The sequence below is a fragment of the Cetorhinus maximus genome, unplaced genomic scaffold (assembly GCF_964194155.1).
Source record: "Cetorhinus maximus unplaced genomic scaffold, sCetMax3.hap1.1 HAP1_SCAFFOLD_115, whole genome shotgun sequence".
NCBI lineage: Eukaryota > Metazoa > Chordata > Chondrichthyes > Lamniformes > Cetorhinidae > Cetorhinus > Cetorhinus maximus.
The window spans coordinates 1,035,629-1,060,522 of record NW_027596123.1 but is presented as its reverse complement, the minus strand read 5'-3'; the positions used below and the strand labels follow the sequence as shown (position 1 = coordinate 1,060,522).

Genomic DNA, 24,894 nt, shown 5'->3' with positions numbered 1-24,894 from the left:
GTGTGTGAGTTGGGAGTGATGAAAAGAGTGACTTACCCTGGTGGAGCGGAGGAGATCATTCTTCCTCTTGTGGCACTGGGTGTCTGCCCTCCTCTGCAGGGCATTGGTGCTGACCACCACCTCCTAAGCCGGGTTGGTCATGCAGCCAGAGCCGGGGTGGAGGATGGGCCTCCGCAGCATCCAAATGGCATTCCAGTGACGTGCCATTAAGCCTGGGGGCTGCAGTCTTTTTGCCTTTTGTGGACATCCTCCCTGTGACGGTCCTGGCCTGGAAGCACTGAGAGGTGTATGTGTGGCTGGACTTTAAATATGGTGCCCGGCGTGATAAAGCGGTGAGGTGATAGCGTGGCGTGCGAATGAGAGCCCACCCACCATGAAAACGGTGTTTTTCCCGGGAATGCATAATTAAAACAGTGGGTTTGGGATGATACGGCATAAAAAGCCTCCATTGCAGCCCACGGGTGAAACATCATTTAATCTGCTCACTACCGCACCTAGTGCAAATCTGGGATGATTCTGCACACTGTCCCTTAAAGGGTTAATGCAGGACTCTGGTTGCTGCTATTCCTGGAAAAGAGAGCATTTTACAGGGAAAGGTAATTAAGCAGTTTTAAAGAAGCTGGAAATGTCTCGACCCCAGTAGACTGTTTACAAAAGGGGTCACATAGTGGTTAAAAAATCATGCTTGGAAAACTGTGTTTAAAAGCTGGTCGGCTGCTTCACTTTGGGGGAAACAAGAAGGACCAACTGCTCGAGTAAAGAAGACAACAGCTCCTTAAGCTCCAGACTCAGTCCAAAGCAAAAAGTGAATGGAAGTTGCTCCGAAGTCGCTCTGCATCCTGAAAATGACTTGACTGTCAGCAGTTCAAGTAGACAAGGTTGTAAAGAAGGAATATGGAATGGTCTCCTTCATTGGCAGAGGTATAGAATATAAAAGTAAGGATATAGTGTTGGAATTGTATAAAACACTGGTGAGGCCACAACTGGAGTATTGTGTACCACATTACAGGAAGGACGTAATAGCTCTGGAGAGAGTGCAGAGGAGGTTTACAAGAATGTTGCCAGGGTTAGAAAAGAGTAGCTATGAGGAAAGATTGGATAGGTTGGGGTTATTTTCCTTAGAACAAAGAAGGCTGAGAGGTGACTTGATTGAGGTGTACAAAATTAAGAGGGGAATAGATAGAGTGGACAGGATAAAATTGTTTCCCTTGGTGGAGAATTCTGGAACCAGGGGACATAGATTCAAGATAAGTGGCAGAAGGTGTAGGGGGGACATGAGGAAGAACTATTTTACTCAGAGGGTAGTGGGTGTCTGGAATTCGCTGCCCAAGTTGGTGTTAGAGGCAGAAACTCTAAACTCTTTTAAAAAGTACCTGGATCTGCACCTTAAGTGCTGTAAGCTGCAGGGCTATGGACCGGGTGCAGGAAGGTGGGATTAGAAAGGGCACCTGGGTGTCCTCGGGCTGGCATGGACAAGATGGGCCGAATGGCCTCCGTCTGTGCTGTAACTTTTCTATGGTTCTATGGAATGACACCTAACCTCTGACCCTTCGCATATTTCTGATATGTGGATGATACGTTCGCTATATTTAAATCCGCAGTTGCATGTAACAATTGCCTTACGTGTCTTAATGGGTTCCATCCTGCACTCAAATTCACCTTTGAAATGGAGCAGTTAATTGAAACCCTTTCCTTGACGTACTAGCTGAGAAACCTGCCAGGGGATTCTCTACCACGGTCTACCACAAACCTACCTTCACTGGTTAATAAACACATTGGGATTCTTACAGTTCCACATGCTATAAGATCGGCAACCCCATAAATAGGGCCCAAGCCATTTGCTCACCATGCAAGCTTGATGCTGAACTAGGGCATATCAAAGACATCCTACAGGATAATGGCTACCCTGATCAGATCATTTCGCACTGTATATCACAGAAACTCATGGACAGGCATAAGGCCGTCGCTTTCAGCCCTGAAAAGTGCCCACTCTACCTCCGATTACCCTGGAAAGGCAACGTTTCTCAAAAAATTTGAGCAACAGGTTTCACGCTGCGACTATGCAGTAGCAACATGAGTGGTATTCGCCACTAACAGGATGCTGCCATCAAGCCAAAAAGACATCCTGCCTATCACACAGATGAGAGATGTGGTGTATGAATTTCAGTGTCAGTGTGATGCTAGGTATGTAGGCTGTGTGTTCCAACAACTGGTGGGTCGTATCAAATAGGATGTCCCAGCCGCTGTTCGCAACGGACTTTACCCAACCAGCCTGTACTTGCAAAGCTCAAAACACAGTGTCCAACATTAGATGTGATTCCATAATTGAATGACATTTGCTAAATAACCCTCAATGTGCTAAGAATTACACTGAAAACCAATTTAATATCATTGGTTGAGCTCACAGTGTCACTCGCTTACACATGCTAGAAGCTGCATAGATTCACACTCACGGCCCTGTCCTTTGCAGATAAAAAGGAGCATGTCCATGCATTGCGCCTTTTGCAACTAAACAAAAGCTCGAGGAACTGCCATTCTTTGGTTCATTTCCCATAGCAATGCCTTGACCAATCCGAGTCCACCTACCTTGTTTGGATTTGAAACAAAAGCTTGGCTTTAACAGTTAATTGTTCTCTGCTGCATTCTCCATGGCAACACCTCTACCAATCAGAGTCCAATTACCAACCAATCAACATTCTCTTCTCGTGCAGTATAAATTGATGTTCCCTTTACTGTTGGTTTATTCCTACGTATCTGTCCTGATGAGTGCAAGATGAAAAGCTTTGATCGTATGTCTTTTTAGTCGGCATTACTCATTTTCTGTACTATCAGACAACAATTTGAGTACACGAAGGAAGTTTTGTCACAATTGAACAGAGCTTTGTTTTGGCCTCCATGTTTACAGGAGGATGGGGGCCAGTGAACACAGTTGGCTAGTTTGCGAGCATGTGGATTAGAATAATGCCAATAGCATGGGTTTGATTCCCATTCCAGCTGAGGCATAAGTGGGACCTGCCGCCTCACCCTGCCCAGTGGAATGCTGTGGCAAACCAGCACTGACATGAAACTGTCAAGAAAATGGATGAAGCACCAGCAGACAATGAGCCAAAGAGCTGCCTTTGTGCAGAACATACACCATTGTATCAAAGGAAGGATAGACTTGCATTGAAGATGGTACAGCGAAGGTTCACTAGTTTGGTCCCTGGGATGAGGGGGTTGTCCTATGATGAGAGGCTGAGTAAATTGGGTTTATATTCTCTGGAGTTTAGAAGAATGAGAGCTGATCCCATTGAAACCTACAAGGCTCTGAAAGGGTGTGATAGGGTAGACGCTGAGAGATTGTTTCCTCTGGTCGGGGAATCTAAAACACAGGGTCACAGTCTCAGGATAAGGGGCCGATTATTTAGGACTGAGATGAGGAGAAATTTCTTCACTCAAAGGGTTGTGAATCTTTGAAATTCTCTACCCCAGAAGGTTGTGGATGCTCTATTGTTGAATATATTTAGGTCTGGAGGAGACAGATTTTTGGTCTCTCCAGGAATTAAGGGATATGGGGAGAAGGTGGGAAAGTGGAGCTGGAGCCCAAGATCAGCCATGATGGTATTGAATGGCAGAGCAAGCTATGTATGCTGTCTGGTCTACTCCTGCGACTATTTCTTGTGTTCTTAGTGATGATCTGTCTGTGTTTTCTCCTTAGGCAGACTATGAGGTAACCCCAGATGAAAAGCGAAAGGATTGTGGTCAGTGTCTGGTGGACAAGTTCCTAAATCCCCAGGTATAACATTGCCTCCATTCCTACCCCTCTAAACCTGCTTGAAAACACAGATGGAGCTAACAGTGTTAGTTATGTTGTGTGAAATGGTGACTGACTCCTGGCGCTCTGGGTACAGTTAAAGGGATTGGAACCATAACAGATTTTTACACAGACTCTGGCTGAGACACAAGCCAGGCTGACATTCATCTCAACAATGAGTCATATTTTGATGCCAAAAGGATATTTGAAATGAAGGTTCTCTGGTGCTGAACTTGTCTTTTTTATCTCTTTAGTCTCCTGATTATATTTTGGAGGTACCCAACAGCCTGAGCAGCCACTGTTCACAAGAGCTGCAAAATGGATCCTGCAAGGAGCTCTTCAAGGAGTGTGACAAGTGAGTGTGCCTGAGAGAAGCTGATCTCCAGCTCCTGGAGTTGATCAACTGGCAAATCAATGTCTCAAGTTGTTCAGGTCGATAACAACTGTTTTTATTGTTCCTATCAATACAATAACAACTTCCATTCATATAGCGCCTTCTGCACAGTGAAATAACCCCACAGGGGCATTAACCAGCAAAGTTTGACATCAAGCTGTATGAGATCTATGGACAAGGTTTGTGAAAGAGGTAGGTTTTAAGGAGTGTTTTAAAGGAGGAGAGTGAGGTGGAGAGGTGGAGAGGTTTAGGGAGGGAATTCCAGAGCTTGGGGCCCAGGCAGCTGAAGGCACGGCCGCCAATGGTGGAGTGATTCAAATCGGGGATGTTCGAGAGGCTGGAATTAGAGGAGTGCAGATATCCGTGGGGGGATTGTGGGGCTGGAGGAGATTACAGAGATAGGGAGGGGAGAGGTCATGGAGGGATTTGATAACAAGGAGGAGAATTTTAAAACTGAGATGTTGTTTGACCAGGGGCCAGTGTAGGTCAGTGAGCACAGGGGGTGATAGGGGAACAGGACTCAATGTGAGTTCGGACATGAACAGCAAGTTTACAGAGCAGAGAATGTGAGAGAGCAGCCAGGAGTGTGTTGGAGTAGTTGAGTCTAGAGGTAATGAGGGTATGGATGAGGGTTTCAGCAGTGAAGCAGCTGAGACTGGGTCACAATTGAGAATGTTACAGAGGTGCAGCTTAGTGAGGGAGGAGATATGTGCAGGGATGCTCATTTCAGGGTTAAATGTAACACAATGTTACTACCAGTCTGGTTTAGCCTCTGGCAATAACCTGGAAGAGGGATGGAGTTGGCAGTAAGGGGTGAGTCTGGCATGTGAGGTGAGAGTGAGAAGTATGAAGGACAATGGGAATGAGTGGGGAAGGCAGGTGGGTGAAGAGGTTTGAGTTACCCAACTGGGATAGAGCTTGAGAGTGAGCATGTCCAGTGTGTGTGCTGTGTCCCCTAACCGTGTTGTCTGTATATCAGTCGCATTCTCCCACATTGCACATTCCCTCCATCCCACAGATTGGTCCATGATTTTCTGAGTGTGGCACCTTTTGCTGATTATTTGGACAGCCCGTACTTCAATCGGTTCCTCCAGTGGAAGTATCTCGAAAGGTGAGTGCTGTCCAGTAATAAAGCACAGCCCTGCTCTCCAAAAGTCAGGGACTCTTCAGAGAATACAGGAGGAAGTCAAAATGATGCTTACGGTTGGGAGATGTTCTGAGACTGTATCGAGGTGGAACAGGAAAAGGAGTTCCCTCACTCTAAATATTACTGTATCTATCAGCAGTTTTCTCTCTCTCTCAATATGACTGTACCTGTCAGCAGTTTCCACTCTGAATGTTATTGTATCTGTCAGCAGTTTCCACTCTCTGACTATTACTGTGTCTGTCAGCAGTCTCCCCGCTATCTGAATATTAATGTGTCTCTCAGCAGTTTCCCTTTTCCCTAAATATTACTGTGTCTGTCAACACCTCCCCCTCTCTCTATATTACTGTACCTGTCAGTGCTTCCCCATCTCTCTGAATATCACTGTCAGCAGTTTCCCCAGGCTCTGTATATTACTGTATCTGTCAGCAATTTCCTCTCTCCCTGTATATTACTGTCTCTGTCAGCAATTACCTCTCTCTCAGAATATTACTATATCTGTCAGCAGTTCCCTTTGAATATTACTGCATTTGTCAGCAGTTTCCTCTCTCTGAATATTAGTGCATCTGTCAGCAGTTTCTCCTCTTTCTGAATATTACTGCATCTGTCAGCAGTTTCCTCTATCTCTGAATATTACTGTATCTGTCAGTAGTTTCCTCTCTCTGAATATTACTGTCTCTGTCAGCAGTTTCCCCTCTCTCTGAATATTACTGTATCTGTCAGTAGTTTCCCCTCTCTCTGAATATTACTGTATCTGTCAGCAGTTTCCTCTCTCTCTGAATATTACTGTCTCTGTCAGCAGTTTCCCCTCTCTGAATATTACTGTATCTGTCAGCAGATTCCCCTCTCTGAATATTACTGTCTCTGTCAGCAGTTTCCCCTCTCTCTGAATATTACTGTATCTGTCAGTAGTTTCCCCTCTCTCTGAATATTACTGTATCTGTCAGCAGTTTCCCCTCTCTGAATATTACTGTATCTGTCAGCAGATTCCCCTCTCTGAATATTACTGTATCTGTCAGCAGATTCCCCTCTCTGAATATTACTGTATCTGTCAGTAGTTTCCCCTCTCTCTGAATATTACTGTCTCTGTCAGCAGTTTCCCCTCTCTGAATATTAATGTATCTGTCAGCAGTTTCCTCTCTGAATATTACTGTATCTGTCAGCAGTTTCCTCTCTCTCTGAATATTACTGTATCTGTCAGCAGTTTCCTCTCTGAATATTACTGTATCTGTCAGCAGTTTCCTCTCTCTCTGAATATTACTGTATCTGTCAGCAGTGTCCTCTCTCTCTGAATATTACTGTATCTGTCAGCAGTTTCCTCTCTCTCTGAATATTACTGTATCTGTCAGCAGTTTCCTCTCTCTCTGAATATTACTGTATCTGTCAGCAGTTTCCACTCTCTCTGAATATTACTGTATCTGTCAGCAGTTTATCCTCTCTCTCTGAATATTACTGTATCTGTCAGCAGTGTCCTCTCTCTCTGAATATTACTGTATCTGTCAGTAGTTTCGTCTCTCTCTGAATATTACTGTATCTGTCAGCAGTTTCCTCTCTCTGAATATTACTGTATCTGTCTGCAGTTTCCTCTCACTCTGAATATTACTGTATCTGTCAGCAGTGTCCCCTCTCTCTGAATAATACTGTATCTGTCAGCAGTGTCCTCTCTCTCTGAATATTACTGTATCTGTCAGTAGTTTCGTCTCTCTCTGAATATTACTGTATCTGTCAGCAGTGTCCCCTCTCTCTGAATATTACTGTATCTGTCAGCAGTTTCCTCTCTCTCTGAATATTACTGTATCTGTCAGCAGTGTCCTCTCTCTCTGAATATTACCGTATCTGTCAGCAGTTTCCTCTTTCTGAATATTACTGTATCTGTCAGCAGTGTCCCCTCTCTCTGAATATTACTGTATCTGTCAGCAGTTTCCTCTCTCTCTGAATATTACTGTATCTGGCAGCAGTCTCCTCTCTCTCTGAATATTACTGTATCTGTCAGCAGTTTCCTCTCTCTCTGAATATTACTGTATCTGGCAGCAGTGTCCTCTCTCTCTGAATATTACTGTATCTGTCAGCAGTGTCCTCTCTCTGAATATTACTGTATCTGTCAGCAGTGTCCTCTCTCTGAATATTACTGTATCTGTCAGCAGTTTCCTCTCTCTCTGAATAATACTGTATCTGTCAGCAGTTTCCTCTCTCTCTGAATATTACTGTATCTGTCAGCAGTTTCCTATCTCTCTGAATATTACTGTATGTGTCAGCAGTGTCCTCTCTCTCTGAATATTACTGTATCTGTCAGCAATTTCTTCTTTCTGAATATTACTGTATCTGTCAGCAGTGTCCCCTCTCTCTGAATAATACTGTATCTGTCAGCAGTTTCCTCTCTCTCTGAATAATACTGTATCTGTCAGCAGTTTCCTCTCTCTCTGAATAATACTGTATCTGTCAGCAGTTTCCTCTCTCTCTGAATAATACTGTATCTGTCAGCAGTTTCCTCTCTCTCTGAATAATACTGTATCTGTCAGCAGTTTATCCTCTCTCTCTGAATATTACTTTATCTGTCAGCAGTTTCCTCTCTCTCTGAATAATACTGTATCTGTCAGCAGTTTCCTCTCTCTCTGAATATCACTGTATCTGTCAGCACTGTCCTCTCTCTCTAAATATTACTGTATCTGTCAGCAGTGTCCTCTCTCTGAATATTACTGTATCTGTCAGCAGTGTCCTCTCTCTGAATATTACTGTATCTGTCCGCAGTTTCCTCTCTCTCTGAATATTACTGTCTCTGTCCGCAGTTTATCCTCTCTCTCTCAATATTACTGTACCTGTCAGCAGTTTCCTCTCTCTCTGAATATTACTGTATCTGTCAGCAGTATCCTCTCTCTGAATATTACTGTATCTGTCAGCAGTTTCCTCTCTCTCTGAATAATAATGTATCTGTCAGCAGTTTCCTCTCTCTCTGAATATTACTGTATCTGTCAGCAGTGTCCTCTCTCTCTAAATATTTCTGTATCTGTCAGCAGTGTCCTCTCTCTGAATATTACTGTATCTGTCAGCAGTGTCCTCTCTCTGAATATTACTGTATCTGTCCGCAGTTTCCTCTCTGAATATTACTGTCTCTGTCAGCAGTGTCCTCTCTCTGAATATTACTGTATCTGTCAGCAGTTTCCTCTCTCTCTCAATATTACTGTATCTGTCAGCAGTTTGCTCTCTCTCTCTGAATATTACTGTATCTGTCAGCAGTTTCCTCTCTCTCTGAATATTACTGTATCGGTCAGCAGATTCCTCTCTCTCTGAATATTACTATCTCTGTCAGCAGTTCCCTCTCTGAATATTACTGTATCTGTCAGCAGTGTCCTCTCTCTCTGAATATTACTGTATCTGTCAGCAGTGTCCTCTCTCTCTGAATATTACTTTATCTGTCAGCAGTTTCCTCTCTCTCTGAATATTACTGTCTCTGTCCGCAGTTTATCCTCTCTCTCTGAATATTACTGTACCTGTCAGCAGTTTCCTCTCTCTCTGAATATTACTGTATCTGTCAGCAGTGTCCTCTCTCTGAATATTACTGTATCTGTCAGCAGTTTCCTCTCTCTCGCAATATTACTCTATCTGTCAGCAGTTTCCTCTCTCTCTCTGAATATTACTGTATCTGTCAGCAGTTTCCTCTCTGAATATTACTGTATCGGTCAGCAGTTTCCTCTCTCTCTGAATATTACTGTCTCTGTCAGCAGTTTCCTCTCTCTCTGAATATTACTGTATCTGTCAGCAGTGTCCTCTCTCAATATTACTGTATCTGTCAGCAGTGTCCTCTCTCTCTAAATATTACTGTATCTTTCAGCAGTGTCTCTCTCTCTAAATATTACTGTATCTGTCAGCAGTGTCCTATCTCTCAATATTACTGTATCTGTCCGCAGTTTCCTCACTCTCTGAATATTACTGTATCTTTCAGCAGTGTCCTCTCTCTCTAAATATTACTGTATCTGTCAGCAGTGTCCTCTCTCTGAATATTACTGTATCTGTCAGCAGTGTCCTCTCTCTGAATATTACTGTATCTGTCAGCAGTTTCCTCTCTCTCAGAATAATACTGTATCTGTCAGCAGTTTCCTCTCTCTCTGAATAATACTGTATCTGTCAGCAGTTTATACTCTCTCTCTAAATATTACTGTATCTGTCAGCAGTGTCCTCCCTCTGAATATTACTGTATCTCTCTGCAGTGTCCTCTCTCTGAATATTACTGTATCTGTCCGCAGCTTCCTCTCTCTCTGAATATTACTGTCTCTGTCAGCAGTTTATCCTCTCTCTCTGAATATTACTGTACCTGTCAGCAGTTTCCTCTCTCTCTGAATATTACTGTATCTGTCAGCAGTGTCCTCTCTCTGAATATTACTGTATCTGTCAGCAGTTTCCTCTCTCTCTCAATATTACTCTATCTGTCAGCAGTTTCCTCTCTCTCTCTGAATATTACTGTATCTGTCAGCAGTTTCCTCTCTCTCTGAATATTACTGTATCGGTCAGCAGTTTCCTCTCTCTCTGAATATTACTGTCTCTGTCAGCAGTTTCCTCTCTGAATATTACTATATCTGTCAGCAGTGTCCTCTCTCTCTGAATATTACTGTATCTGTCAGCAGTGTCCTCTCTCTCTGAATATTACTTTATCTGTCAGCAGTTTCCTCTCTCTCTGAATATTACTGTATCTGTCAGCAGTGTCCTCTCTCTCTAAATATTACTGTATCTGTCAGCAGTGTCCTCTCTCTGAATATTACTGTATCTGTCAGCAGTGTCCTCTCTCTGAATATTACTGTATCTGTCCGCAGTTTCCTCTCTCTCTGAATATTACTGTATCTGTCAGCAGTGTCCTCTCTCTCTAAATATGACTGTATCTGTCAGCAGTGTCCTCTCTCTGAATATTACTGTATCTGTCAGCAGTGTCCTCTCTCTGAATATTACTGTATCTGTCCGCAGTTTGCTCTCTCTCTGAATATTACTGTCTCTGTCAGCAGTTTATCCTCTCTCTCTGAATATTACTGTACCTGTCAGCAGTTTCCTCTCTCTCTGAATATTACTGTATCTGTCAGCAGTTTCCTCTTTCTCTGAATATTACTGTATCTGTCTGCAGTGTCCTCTCTCTGAACATTACTGTATCTGTCAGCAGTTTCCTCTCTCTCTGAATATTACTGTATCTGTCAGCAGTTTCCTCTCTCTCTCTGAATATTACTGTATCTGTCAGCAGTTTCCTCTCTCTCTGAATAATTCTGTATCTGTCAGCAATTTCCTCTCTCTGAATATTACTGTATCTGTCAGCAGTTTCCTCTCTCTCTGAATATTACTGTATCTGTCAGCAGTGTCCCCTCTCTCTGAATATTACTGTATCTGTCAGCAGTGTCCTCTCTCTCTCTGAAAATTAATGTATCTGTCAGCAGTTTCCCCTCTCTCTGAATATTACTGCATCTGTCAGCAGTTTATCCTCTCTCTCTGAATATTACTGTATCTGTCAGCAGTTTATCCTCTCTCTCTGAATATTACTGTATCTGTCAGCAGTTTCCTCTCTCTCTCTGAATATTACTCTATCTGTCAGCAGTTTCCTCTCTCTCTGAATATTACTGTATCTGTCAGCAGTGTCCCCTCTCTGAATATTACTGTATCTGTCAGCAGTTTCCTCTCTCTCTGAATATTACTGTATCTGTCAGCAGTGTCCTCTCTCTCTGAATATTACTGTATCTGTCAGCAGTGTCCTCTCTCTCTCAATATTACTGTCTCTGTCAGCAGTTTCCCCTCTCTGAATATTACTGTATCTGTCAGCAGTTTCCCCTCTCTCTGAATATTACTGTATCTGTCCGCAGTTTGCTCTCTCTCTGAATATTACTGTCTCTGTCAGCAGTTTATCCTCTCTGAATATTACTGTACCTGTCAGCAGTTTCCTCTCTCTCTGAATATTACTGTATCTGTCAGCAGTTTCCTCTTTCTCTGAATATTACTGTATCTGTCTGCAGTGTCCTCTCTCTGAACATTACTGTATCTGTCAGCAGTTTCCTCTCTCTCTGAATATTACTGTATCTGTCAGCAGTTTCCTCTCTCTCTCTGAATATTACTGTATCTGTCAGCAGTGTCCTCTCTCTCTGAATATTACTGTATCTGTCAGCAGTTTCCTCTCTCTCTGAATATTACTGTATCTGTCAGCAGTTTCCTCTCTCTCTGAATATTACTGTATCTGTCAGCAGTGTCCCCTCTCTCTGAATATTACTGTATCTGTCAGCAGTGTCCTCTCTCTCTCTGAAAATTACTGTATCTGTCAGCAGTTTCCCCTCTCTCTGAATATTACTGCATCTGTCAGCAGTTTATCCTCTCTCTCTGAATATTACTGTATCTGTCAGCAGTTTATCCTCTCTCTCTGAATATTACTGTATCTGTCAGCAGTTTCCTCTCTCTCTCTGAATATTACTCTATCTGTCAGCAGTTTCCTCTCTCTCTGAATATTACTGTATCTGTCAGCAGTGTCCCCTCTCTGAATATTACTGTATCTGTCAGCAGTTTCCTCTCTCTCTGAATATTACTGTATCTGTCAGCAGTGTCCTCTCTCTCTGAATATTACTGTATCTGTCAGCAGTGTCCTCTCTCTCTGAATATTACTGTCTCTGTCAGCAGTTTCCCCTCTCTGAATATTACTGTATCTGTCAGCAGTTTCCCCTCTCTCTGAATATTACTGTGTCTGTCAGCAGTTTCATCTCTCTCTGAATATTACTGTATCTGTCAGCAGTGTCCTCTCTCTGAATATTACTGTATCTGTCAGCAGTTTCCTCTCTGAATATTACTGTATCTGTCAGTAGTTTCCTCTCTGAGTATTACTGTATCTGTCAGCAGTGTTCTCTCTGAATATTACTGTATCTGTCAGCAGATTCCTCTTTCTCTGAATATTACTGTATCTGTCAGCAGTGTCCTCTCTCTCTGTATATTACTGTATCTGTCAGCAGTTTCCTCTCTCTGAATATTACTGTATCTGTCAGCAGTGTCCTCTCTCTCTGAATATTATTGTATCTGTCAGCAGTTTCCTCTCTCTCTGAATATTACTGTATCTGTCAGCAGTTTCCTCTCTCTGAATATTACTGCATCTGTCAGCAGTGTCCTCTCTCTGAATATTAGTCTATCAGTCAGCAGTTTCCCCTCTCTCTGAATATTACTGTATCTGTTAGCCGATTCCTCTCTCTCTGAATATTACTGTATCTGTCAGCGGTTTCCTCTCTCTCTGAATATTACTGTATCTGTCAGCAGTTTCCTCTCTCTCTGAATATTACTGTTTCTGTCAGCAGTTTCCTCTCTCTCTGAATATTACTGTATCTGTCAGCAGATTCCTCTCTCTCTGAATATTACTGTATCTGTCAGCAGTTTCCTCTCTCTCTGAATATTACTGTATCTGTCAGCAGTTTCCTCTCTCTCTGAATATTACTGTACCTGTCAGTAGTGTCCTCTTTCTCTGAATATTACTGTATCTGTCAGCAGTTTCCTATCTGAATATTACTATCTCTGTCAGCAGTTTCCTCTCTGAATATTACTGTATCTGTCAGCAGTGTCCTCTCTCTCTGAATATTACTGTATCTGTCAGCAGTGTCCTCTCTCTCTGAATATTACTTTATCTGTCAGCAGTTTCCTCTCTCTCTGAATATTACTGTCTCTGTCCGCAGTTTATCCTCTCTCTCTGAATATTACTGTACCTGTCAGCAGTTTCCTCTCTCTCTGAATATTAGTGTATCTGTCAGCAGTGTCCTCTCTCTGAATATTACTGTACCTGTCAGCAGTTTCCTCTCTCTCTCAATATTACTCTATCTGTCAGCAGTTTCCTCTCTCTCTCTGAATATTACTGTATCTGTCAGCAGTTTCCTCTCTGAATATTACTGTATCGGTCAGCAGTTTCCTCTCTCTCTGAATATTACTGTCTCTGTCAGCAGTTTCCTCTCTCTCTGAATATTACTGTATCTGTCAGCAGTGTCCTCTCTCAATATTACTGTATCTGTCAGCAGTGTCCTCTCTCTCTAAATATTACTGTATCTGTCAGCAGTGTCCTCTCTCTGAAAATTACTGTATCTGTCAGCAGTGTCCTCTCTCTGAATATTACTGTATCTGTCCGCAGTTTCCTCTCTCTCTGAATATTACTGTATCTTTCAGCAGTGTCCTCTCTCTCTAAATATTAGTGTATCTGTCAGCAGTGTCCTCTCTCTGAATATTACTGTATCTGTCAGCAGTGTCCTCTCTCTGAATATTACTGTATCTGTCAGCAGTTTCCTCTCTCTCTGAATAATACTGTATCCGGCAGCAGTTTCCTCTCTCTCTGAATAATACTGTATCTGTCAGCAGTTTATCCTCTCTCTCTAAATATTACTGTATCTGTCAGCAGTGTCCTCTCTCTGAATATTACTGTATCTGTCTGCAGTGTCCTCTCTCTGAATATTACTGTATCTGTCCGCAGTTTCCTCTCTCTCTGAATATTACTGTCTCTGTCAGCAGTTTATCCTCTCTCTCTGAATATTACTGTACCTGTCAGCAGTTTCCTCTCTCTCTGAATATTACTGTATCTGTCAGCAGTGTCCTCTCTCTGAATATTACTGTATCTGTCAGCAGTTTCCTCTCTCTCTCAATATTACTGTATCGGTCAGCAGTTTCCTCTCTCTCTGAATATTACTGTCTCTGTCAGCAGTTTCCTCTCTGAACATTACTGTATCTGTCAGCAGTGTCCTCTCTCTCTGAATATTACTGTATCTGTCAGCAGTGTCCTCTCTCTCTGAATATTACTTTATCTGTCAGCAGTTTCCTCTCTCTCTGAATATTACTGTATCTGTCAGCATTGTCCTCTCTCTCTAAATATTACTGTATCTGTCAGCAGTGTCCTCTCTCTGAATATTACTGTATCTGTCAGCAGTGTCCTCTCTCTGAATATTACTGTATCTGTCCGCAGTTTCCTCTCTCTCTGAATATTACTGTATCTGTCAGCAGTGTCCTATCTCTCTAAATATGACTGTATCTGTCAGCAGTGTCCTCTCTCTGAATATTACTGTATCTGTCAGCAGTGTCCTCTCTCTGAATATTACTGTATCTGTCCGCTGTTTCCTCTCTCTCTGAATATTACTGTCTCTGTCAGCAGTTTATCATCTCTCTCTGAATATTACTGTACCTGTCAGCAGTTTCCTCTCTCTCTGAATATTACTGTATCTGTCAGCAGTTTCCTCTTTCTCTGAATATTACTGTATCTGTCAGCAGTGTCCTCTCTCTGAACATTACTGTATCTGTCAGCAGTTTCCTCTCTCTCTGAATATTACTGTATCTGTCAGCAGTTTCCTCTCTCTCTCTGAATATTACTGTATCTGTCAGCAGTTTCCTCTCTCTCTGAATATTACTGTATCTGTCAGCAGTGTCCCCTCTCTCTGAATATTACTGTATCTGTCAGCAGTGTCCTCTCTCTCTCTGAAAATTACTGTATCTGTCAGCAGTTTCCCCTCTCTCTGAATATTACTGCATCTGTCAGCAGTTTATCCTCTCTCTCTGAATATTACTGTATCTGTCAGCAGCTTATCCTCTCTCTCTGAATATTACTGTATCTGTCAGCAGTTTCCTCTCTCTCTCTGAATATTACTCTATCTGTCAGCAGTTTCCTCTCTCTCTGAATATTACTGTATCTGTCAGCAGTGTCCCCTCTCTGAAAATTACTGTATCTGTCAGCAGTTTCCTCTCTCTCTGAATATTACTGTATCTGTCAGCAGTTTCCTCTCTCTCTGAATATTACTGTATCTGTCAGCAGTGTCCTCTCTCTCTGAATATTACTATCTCTGTCAGCAGTTTCCCCTCTCTGAATATTACTGTATCTGTCAGCAGTTTCCCCTCTCTCTGAATATTACTGTATCTGTCAGCAGTTTCATCTCTCTCTGAATATTACTGTATCTGTCAGCAGTGTCCTCTCTCTGAATATTACTGTATCTGTCAGCAGTTTCCTCTCTCTCTGAATATTACTGTATCTGTCAGTAGTTTCCTCTCTGAGTATTACTGTATCTGTCAGCAGTGTTCTCTCTGAATATTACTGTATCTGTCAGCAGTGTCCTCTCTCTCTGTATATTACTGTATCTGTCAGCAGTTTCCTCTCTCTGAATATTACTGTATCTGTCAGCAGTGTCCTCTCTCTCTGAATATTATTGTATCTGTCAGCAGTTTCCTCTCTCTCTGAATATTACTGTATCTGTCAGCAGTTTCCTCTCTCTGAATATTACTGTATCTGTCAGCAGTGTCCTCTCTCTGAATATTACTGTATCTGTCAGCAGTTTCCTCTCTCTCTGAATATTACTGTATCTGTCAGTAGTTTCCTCTCTGAGTATTACTGTATCTGTCAGCAGTGTTCTCTCTGAATATTACTGTATCTGTCAGCAGTTTCCCCTCTCTCTGAATATTACTGTATCTGTTAGCCGATTCCTCTCTCTCTGAATATTACTGTATCTGTCAGCGGTTTCCTCTCTCTCTGAATATTACTGTATCTGTCAGCAGTTTCCTCTCTCTCTGATTATTACTGTATCTGTCAGCAGTTTCCTCTCTCTCTGAATATTACTGTATCTGTCAGCAGATTCCTCTCTCTCTGAATATTACTGTATCTGTCAGCAGTTTCCTCTCTCTCTGAATATTACTGTATCTGTCAGCAGTTTCCTCTCTCTCTGAAAATTACTGTATCTGTCAGCAGTTTCCTCTCTCTCTGAATATTACTGTACCCGTCAGTAGTGTCCTCTTTCTCTGAATATTACTGTATCTGTCAGCAGTGTCCTCTCTCTCTGTATATTACTGTATCTGTCAGCAGTTTCCTCTCTCTGTGAATATTACTGTATCTGTCAGTAGTGTCCTCTCTCTGAATATTACTGTATCTGTCAGCAGTTTCCTCTCTCCCTGAATATTACTGTATCTGTCAGTAGTGTCCTCTCTCTCAGAATATTACTGTATCTGTCAGCAGTGACCTCTCACTCTGAATATTACTGTATCTGTCAGCAGTTTCCTCTCTCTCTGAATATTACTGTATCTGTCAGCTGTGACCTCTCTCTCTGAATATTACTGTATCTGTCAGCAGTTTATCCTCTCTCTTAATATTACTGTATCTGGCAGCATTTTCCTCTCTCTCTGAATATTACTGTATCTGTCAGCAGTTTCCTCTCTCTCTGAATATTACTGTGTCTGTCAGCAGTTGCCTCTCTCCCTGAATATTACTGTATCTGTCAGCAGTTTTTCCTCTCTCTGAATATTACTTTATCTGTCAGCAGTTTCCTCTCTCTCTGAATATTACTGTATCTGTCAGTAGTGTCCTCTCTCTCTGAATATTACTTTATCTGTCAGCAGTTTCTCCTCTTTCTGAATATTACTGTATCTGTCAGCAGTTTCCTCTCTCTCTGAATATTACTGTCTCTGTCAGCAGTGTCTCCTCTCTCTGAATATTACTTTATCTGTCAGCAGTTTCCTCTCTCTCTGAATATTACTGTCTCTGTCAGCAGTGTCTCCTCTCTCTGAATATTACTGTATTTGTCAGCATTTTCCTCTCTCTCTGAATATTACTGTATCTGTCAGCAATGTCCTCTCTCTCTGAATATTACTGTATCTGTCAGCAGTTTCCTCTCTCACTGAATATTACTGTATCTGTCAGGAGTTTCTCCTCTTTCAGAATATTACTGTATCTGTCAGTAGTTTCCTCTCTCTCTGAATATTACTGTATCTGTCAGCAGTTTATCCTCTCTCTCTGAATATTACTGTATCTGTCATCAGTGTCTCCTCTCTCTGAATATTACTTTATCTGTCAGCAGTTTCCTCTCTCTTTGAACATTGCTGTATCTGTCAGCAGTGTCCTCGCTCTCTGAATATTACTGTATCTGTCAGCAGTCTCCTCTCTCTCTGAATATTACTGTATCTGTAAGCAGTGTCCACTCTCTCTGAATATTACTGTATCTGTCAGCAGTTTCCTCTCTCTCGGAATATTACTGTATCTGTCAGCGGTTTCCTCTCTCTCTGAACATTACTGTATCTGTCAGCAGTTTCCTCTCTCTCAGAATATTACTGTATCTGTCAGCAGTGTCCTCTCTATCTGAATATTACTTTATCTGTCAGCAGTTTCCTCCCTCTCTGAATATTACTGTATCTGTCAGCAGTTTCCTCTCTCTCTGAATATTACTGTATCTGTCAGTAGTGTCCTCTCTCTCTGAATATTACTGTATCTGTCAGCAGTTTCCCCTCTCTCTGAATATTACTGTATCTGTCAGCAATGTCCTCTCTCTCTCAATATTACTGTACCTGTCAGCAGTTTCCAATCATTCTGAATATTACTGTATATGTCAACAGTGTCCTCTCTCTCTGAATATTACTGTATCTGTCAGCAGTTTCCTCTCTCCCTGAATATTACTGTATCTGTCAGCAATTTCCTCTCTCTCTCTGAATATTACGATGTCTGTCAGCAGTGTCCTCTCTCTCTGAATATTACTGTATCTGTCAGCAGTTTCCTCTCTCTGAATATTACTGTATCTGTCAGTAGTGTCCTCTTTCTCTGAATATTACTGTATCTGTCAGCAGTTTCCCCTCTCTCTGAATATTACTGTATCTGTCAGCAATGTCCTCTCTCTCTCAATATTACTGTATCTGTCAGCAGTTTCCACGCATTCTGAATATTACTGTATATGTCAACAGTGTCCTCTCTCTCTGAATATTACTGTATCTGTCAGCAGTTTCCTCTCTCCCTGAATATTACTGTATCTGTCAGCAATTTCCTCTCTCTCTGAATATTACGATGTCTGTCAGCAGTGTTCTCTCTCTCTGAATATTACTGTATCTGTCAGCAGTTTCCTCTCTCTCTGAATATTACTGTATCTGTCAGCAGTTTCCTCTCTCTGAATATTACTGTATCTGTCAGCAGTGTCTTCTCTCTTAATATTAGTCTATCTGTCAGCAGTTTCCCCTCTCTCTGAATATTACTGTATCTGTCAGCAGTTTCATCTCTCTCTGAATATTACTGTATCTGTCAGCAGTGTCCTCTCTCTGAATATTACTGTATCTGTCAGCTGATTCCTCTTTCTCTGAATATTACTGTATCTGTCAGCAGTGTCCTCTCTCTCTGTATATTACTGTATCTGTCAGCAGTTTCCTCCCTCTGAATATTACTGTATCTGTCAGCAGTGTCCTCTCTCTCTGAATATTATTGTATCTGTCAGCAGTTTCCTCTCTCTGAATATTACTGTATCTGTCAGCAGTGTCCTCTCTCTGAATATTAGTCTATCTATCAGCAGTTTCCCCTCTCTCTGAATTTTACTGTATCTGTCAGCAGTGTCCTCTCTCTCTGTATATTACTGTATCTGTCAGCAGTTTCCTCCCTCTGAATATTACTGTATCTGTCAGCAGTGTCCTCTCTCTCTGAATATTATTGTATCTGTCAGCAGTTTCCTCTCTCTCTGAATATTACTGTATCTGTCAGCAGTTTCCTCTCTCTGAATATTACTGTATCTGTCAGCAGTGTCCTCTCTCTGAATATTAGTCTATCTATCAGCAGTTTCCCCTCTCTCTGAATATTACTGTATCTGTCAGCAGATTCCTCTCTCTCTGAATATTACTGTATCTGTCAGCAGTTTCCTCTCTCTCTGAATATTATTGTATCTGTCAGCAGTGTCCTCTCTCTCTGAATATTACTGTATCTGTCAGCAGTTTCCTCTCTCTCTGAATATTACTTTATCTGTCACCAGATTCCTCTCTCTCTGAATATTACTGTATCTGTCAGCAGATTCCTCTCTCTCTGAATATTACTGTATCTGTCAGCAGTTTCCTCTCTCCCTGAATATTACTGTATCTGTCAGCAGTGTCCTCTCTCTGAATATTACTGTATCTGTCAGCAGTTTCCTCTCTCTGAATATTTCTCTATCTGGCTGCAGTTTCCTCTCTCTCTGAATATTTCTGTATCTGTCAGCAGTTTTTCCTCTCTCTGAATATTACTGTATCTGTCAGCAGTTTACTCTCTCTCTCTGAATATTACTGTATCTGTCAGCAGTGTCCTCTCTCTGAATATTACTGTATCTGTTAGCCGATTCCTCTCTCTCTGAATATTACTGTATCTGTCAGCGGTTTCCTCTCTCTCTGAATATTACTGTATCTGTCAGCAGTTTCCTCTCTCTCTGATTATTACTGTATCTGTCAGCAGTTTCCTCTCTCTCTGAATATTACTGTATCTGTCAGCAGATTCCTCTCTCTCTGAATATTACTGTATCTGTCAGCAGTTTCCTCTCTCTCTGAATATTACTGTATCTGTCAGCAGTTTCCTCTCTCTCTGAATATTACTGTATCTGTCAGCAGTTTCCTCTCTCTCTGAATATTACTGTACCCGTCAGTAGTGTCCTCTTTCTCTGAATATTACTGTATCTGTCAGCAGTGTCCTCTCTCTCTGTATATTACTGTATCTGTCAGCAGTTTCCTCTCTCTGTGAATATTACTGTATCTGTCAGTAGTGTCCTCTCTCTGAATATTACTGTATCTGTCAGCAGTTTCCTCTCTCCCTGAATATTACTGTATCTGTCAGTAGTGTCCTCTCTCTCAGAATATTACTGTATCTGTCAGCAGTGACCTCTCACTCTGAATATTACTGTATCTGTCAGCAGTTTCCTCTCTCTCTGAATATTACTGTATCTGTCAGCTGTGACCTCTCTCTCTGAATATTACTGTATCTGTCAGCAGTTTATCCTCTCTCTTAATATTACTGTATCTGGCAGCATTTTCCTCTCTCTCTGAATATTACTGTATCTGTCAGCAGTTTCCTCTCTCTCTGAATATTACTGTGTCTGTCAGCAGTTGCCTCTCTCCCTGAATATTACTGTATCTGTCAGCAGTTTTTCCTCTCTCTGAATATTACTTTATCTGTCAGCAGTTTCCTCTCTCTCTGAATATTACTGTATCTGTCAGTAGTGTCCTCTCTCTCTGAATATTACTTTATCTGTCAGCAGTTTCTCCTCTTTCTGAATATTACTGTATCTGTCAGCAGTTTCCTCTCTCTCTGAATATTACTGTCTCTGTCAGCAGTGTCTCCTCTCTCTGAATATTACTTTATCTGTCAGCAGTTTCCTCTCTCTCTGAATATTACTGTCTCTGTCAGCAGTGTCTCCTCTCTCTGAATATTACTGTATTTGTCAGCATTTTCCTCTCTCTCTGAATATTACTGTATCTGTCAGCAATGTCCTCTCTCTCTGAATATTACTGTATCTGTCAGCAGTTTCCTCTCTCACTGAATATTACTGTATCTGTCAGGAGTTTCTCCTCTTTCAGAATATTACTGTATCTGTCAGTAGTTTCCTCTCTCTCTGAATATTACTGTATCTGTCAGCAGTTTATCCTCTCTCTCTGAATATTACTGTATCTGTCATCAGTGTCTCCTCTCTCTGAATATTACTTTATCTGTCAGCAGTTTCCTCTCTCTTTGAACATTGCTGTATCTGTCAGCAGTGTCCTCGCTCTCTGAATATTACTGTATCTGTCAGCAGTCTCCTCTCTCTCTGAATATTACTGTATCTGTAAGCAGTGTCCACTCTCTCTGAATATTACTGTATCTGTCAGCAGTTTCCTCTCTCTCGGAATATTACTGTATCTGTCAGCGGTTTCCTCTCTCTCTGAACATTACTGTATCTGTCAGCAGTTTCCTCTCTCTCAGAATATTACTGTATCTGTCAGCAGTGTCCTCTCTATCTGAATATTACTTTATCTGTCAGCAGTTTCCTCCCTCTCTGAATATTACTGTATCTGTCAGCAGTTTCCTCTCTCTCTGAATATTACTGTATCTGTCAGTAGTGTCCTCTCTCTCTGAATATTACTGTATCTGTCAGCAGTTTCCCCTCTCTCTGAATATTACTGTATCTGTCAGCAATGTCCTCTCTCTCTCAATATTACTGTACCTGTCAGCAGTTTCCAATCATTCTGAATATTACTGTATATGTCAACAGTGTCCTCTCTCTCTGAATATTACTGTATCTGTCAGCAGTTTCCTCTCTCCCTGAATATTACTGTATCTGTCAGCAATTTCCTCTCTCTCTCTGAATATTACGATGTCTGTCAGCAGTGTCCTCTCTCTCTGAATATTACTGTATCTGTCAGCAGTTTCCTCTCTCTGAATATTACTGTATCTGTCAGTAGTGTCCTCTTTCTCTGAATATTACTGTATCTGTCAGCAGTTTCCCCTCTCTCTGAATATTACTGTATCTGTCAGCAATGTCCTCTCTCTCTCAATATTACTGTATCTGTCAGCAGTTTCCACGCATTCTGAATATTACTGTATATGTCAACAGTGTCCTCTCTCTCTGAATATTACTGTATCTGTCAGCAGTTTCCTCTCTCCCTGAATATTACTGTATCTGTCAGCAATTTCCTCTCTCTCTGAATATTACGATGTCTGTCAGCAGTGTTCTCTCTCTCTGAATATTACTGTATCTGTCAGCAGTTTCCTCTCTCTCTGAATATTACTGTATCTGTCAGCAGTTTCCTCTCTCTGAATATTACTGTATCTGTCAGCAGTGTCTTCTCTCTTAATATTAGTCTATCTGTCAGCAGTTTCCCCTCTCTCTGAATATTACTGTATCTGTCAGCAGTTTCATCTCTCTCTGAATATTACTGTATCTGTCAGCAGTGTCCTCTCTCTGAATATTACTGTATCTGTCAGCTGATTCCTCTTTCTCTGAATATTACTGTATCTGTCAGCAGTGTCCTCTCTCTCTGTATATTACTGTATCTGTCAGCAGTTTCCTCCCTCTGAATATTACTGTATCTGTCAGCAGTGTCCTCTCTCTCTGAATATTATTGTATCTGTCAGCAGTTTCCTCTCTCTGAATATTACTGTATCTGTCAGCAGTGTCCTCTCTCTGAATATTAGTCTATCTATCAGCAGTTTCCCCTCTCTCTGAATTTTACTGTATCTGTCAGCAGTGTCCTCTCTCTCTGTATATTACTGTATCTGTCAGCAGTTTCCTCCCTCTGAATATTACTGTATCTGTCAGCAGTGTCCTCTCTCTCTGAATATTATTGTATCTGTCAGCAGTTTCCTCTCTCTCTGAATATTACTGTATCTGTCAGCAGTTTCCTCTCTCTGAATATTACTGTATCTGTCAGCAGTGACCTCTCTCTGAATATTAGTCTATCTATCAGCAGTTTCCCCTCTCTCTGAATATTACTGTATCTGTCAGCAGATTCCTCTCTGAATATTACTGTATCTGTCAGCAGTTTCCTCTCTCTCTGAATATTATTGTATCTGTCAGCAGTGTCCTCTCTCTCTGAATATTACTGTATCTGTCAGCAGTTTCCTCTCTCTCTGAATATTACTTTATCTGTCACCAGATTCCTCTCTCTCTGAATATTACTGTATCTGTCAGCAGATTCCTCTCTCTCTGAATATTACTGTATCTGTCAGCAGTTTCCTCTCTCCCTGAATATTACTGTATCTGTCAGCAGTGTCCTCTCTCTGAATATTACTGTATCTGTCAGCAGTTTCCTCTCTCTGAATATTTCTCTATCTGGCTGCAGTTTCCTCTCTCTCTGAATATTTCTGTATCTGTCAGCAGTTTTTCCTCTCTCTGAATATTACTGTATCTGTCAGCAGTTTACTCTCTCTCTCTGAATATTACTGTATCTGTCAGCAGTGTCCTCTCTCTGAATATTACTGTATCTGTCAGCAGTTTCCTCTCTCTCTGAATATTACTGTATCTGTCAGCAGTGTCCTTTCTTTCTGAATATTAGTGTATCTGTCAGCAGTTTCCCCTCTCTCTGAATATTACTGTATCTGTCAGCAGTGTCCTCTCTCTCTGAATATTACTGTATCTGTCAGCAGTTTCCTCTCTCTCTGAATATTACTGTTCCTGTCAGCAGTTTCCTCTCTCTCTGAATATTACTGTATCTGTCAGCTGTTTCCTCTCTCTCTGAATATTACTGTATCTGTCAGCAGTTTCCTCTCTCTCTGAATATTACTGTATCTGTCAGCAGTGTCCTCTCTCTCTGAATATTACTGTCTCTGTCAGCAGTGTCCTCTCTCTCTGAATATTACTGTCTCTGTCAGCAGTTTCCTCTCTCTCTGAATATTACTGTCTCTGTTAGCAGTGTCCTCTCTCTCTAAATATTACTGTCTCTGTCAGCAGTTTCCTCTCTGAATATTACTGTATCTGTCAGCAGTTTCCTCTCTCTCTGAATATTACTGTATCTGTCAGCAGTTTCCTGTCTCTCTGAATATTACTCTCTCTCTCATTAGTGTCCTCTCTCTCTGAATATTACTGTATCTGTCAGCAGTTTCCTCTCTCTCTGAATATTACTGTATCTGTCAGCAGTGTCCTCTCTCTCGGAATGTTACTGTATCTGTCAGCTCTTTCCTCTCTCTCTGAATATTACTGTATCTGTCAGCAGTTTCCTCTCTCTCTGAATATTACTGTATCTGTCAGCAGTGTCCTCTCTCTCTGAATATTACTGTCTCTGTCAGCAGTTTCCTCTCTCTCTGAATATTACTGTATATGTCAGCAGTGTCCTCTCTCTGAATATTACTGTATCTGTCAGCAGTTTCCTCTCTCTGAATATTTCTCTATCTGTCAGCAGTTTCCTCTCTCTCTGAATATTACTGTATCTGTCAGCAGTTTCCTCTCTCTCTGATGATTACTGTATCTGACAGCAGTTTCCCCTCTCTCTGAATATTACTGTATCTGTCAGCAGTTTCCTCTCTCTCTGAATATTACTGTATCTGTCAGCAGTTTCATCTCTCTCTGATGATTACTGTATCTGTCAGCACTTCCCTCTCTCTCTGAATATTACTGTATCTGTCAGCATTTTCCTCTCTCTCTGATGATTTCTCTATCTGTCAGCAGTTTCCCCTCTCTCTGAATATTACTGTATTTGTCAGCAGTTTCCTCTCTCTCTGAATATTACTGTATCTGTCAGCAGTTTCCTCTCTCTGAATATTACTGTATCTGTCAGCAGTTTCCTCTCTCTGAATATTACTGTACCTGTCAGCAGTGTCCTCTCTCTCTGAATATTACTCTATCTGTCAGCAATTTCCTCTCTCTCTGAATATTACTGTATCTGTCAGCAGTGTCCTCTCTCTCTGAATATTACTGTATCTGTCAGCAGTGTCCTCTCGCTGAATATTACTCTATCTGTCAGCAGTTTCCTCTCTCTCTGAATATTACTGTATCTGTCAGCAGTTTCCTCTCAATCTGAATATTACTGTCTCTGTCAGCAGTGTCCTCTGTCTCTGAATATTACTGTCTCTGTCAGCAGTTTCCTCTCTCTCTGAATATTATTTTATCTGTCAGCACTGTCCTCTCTCTCTGAATATTACTGTATCAGCAGTTTCCTCTCTCTCTGAATACTACTGTATCTGTCAGCAGTGTCCTCTCTCTCTGAATATTTCTGTATCTGTCAGCAGTTTTCTCTCTCTCTGAATATTACTTTATCTGTCAGCAGTTTCCTCTCAATCTGAATATTACTGTATCTGTCAGCAGTTTCCTCTCTCTCTGAATATTACTGTCTCTGTCAGCAGTTTCCACTCTCTCTGAATATTACTGTATCTGTCAGCAG

General features: G+C 41.5%; 1 protein-coding gene across 1 annotated transcript in view; it reads left to right on the top strand.

Annotated features, from left to right (window-relative positions):
* grk6 (G protein-coupled receptor kinase 6) overlaps window positions 1-24,894 on the top strand; it is a 208,197-nt gene that overhangs the window by 58,198 nt on the left and 125,105 nt on the right. Inside the window, exons 4-6 of the mRNA XM_078534833.1 lie at window positions 3,698-3,775; window positions 4,048-4,148; window positions 5,206-5,298. Of these exons, the coding sequence (XP_078390959.1) occupies window positions 3,698-3,775; window positions 4,048-4,148; window positions 5,206-5,298 (272 nt within the window). The remainder of the gene's footprint in view (window positions 1-3,697; window positions 3,776-4,047; window positions 4,149-5,205; window positions 5,299-24,894) is intronic.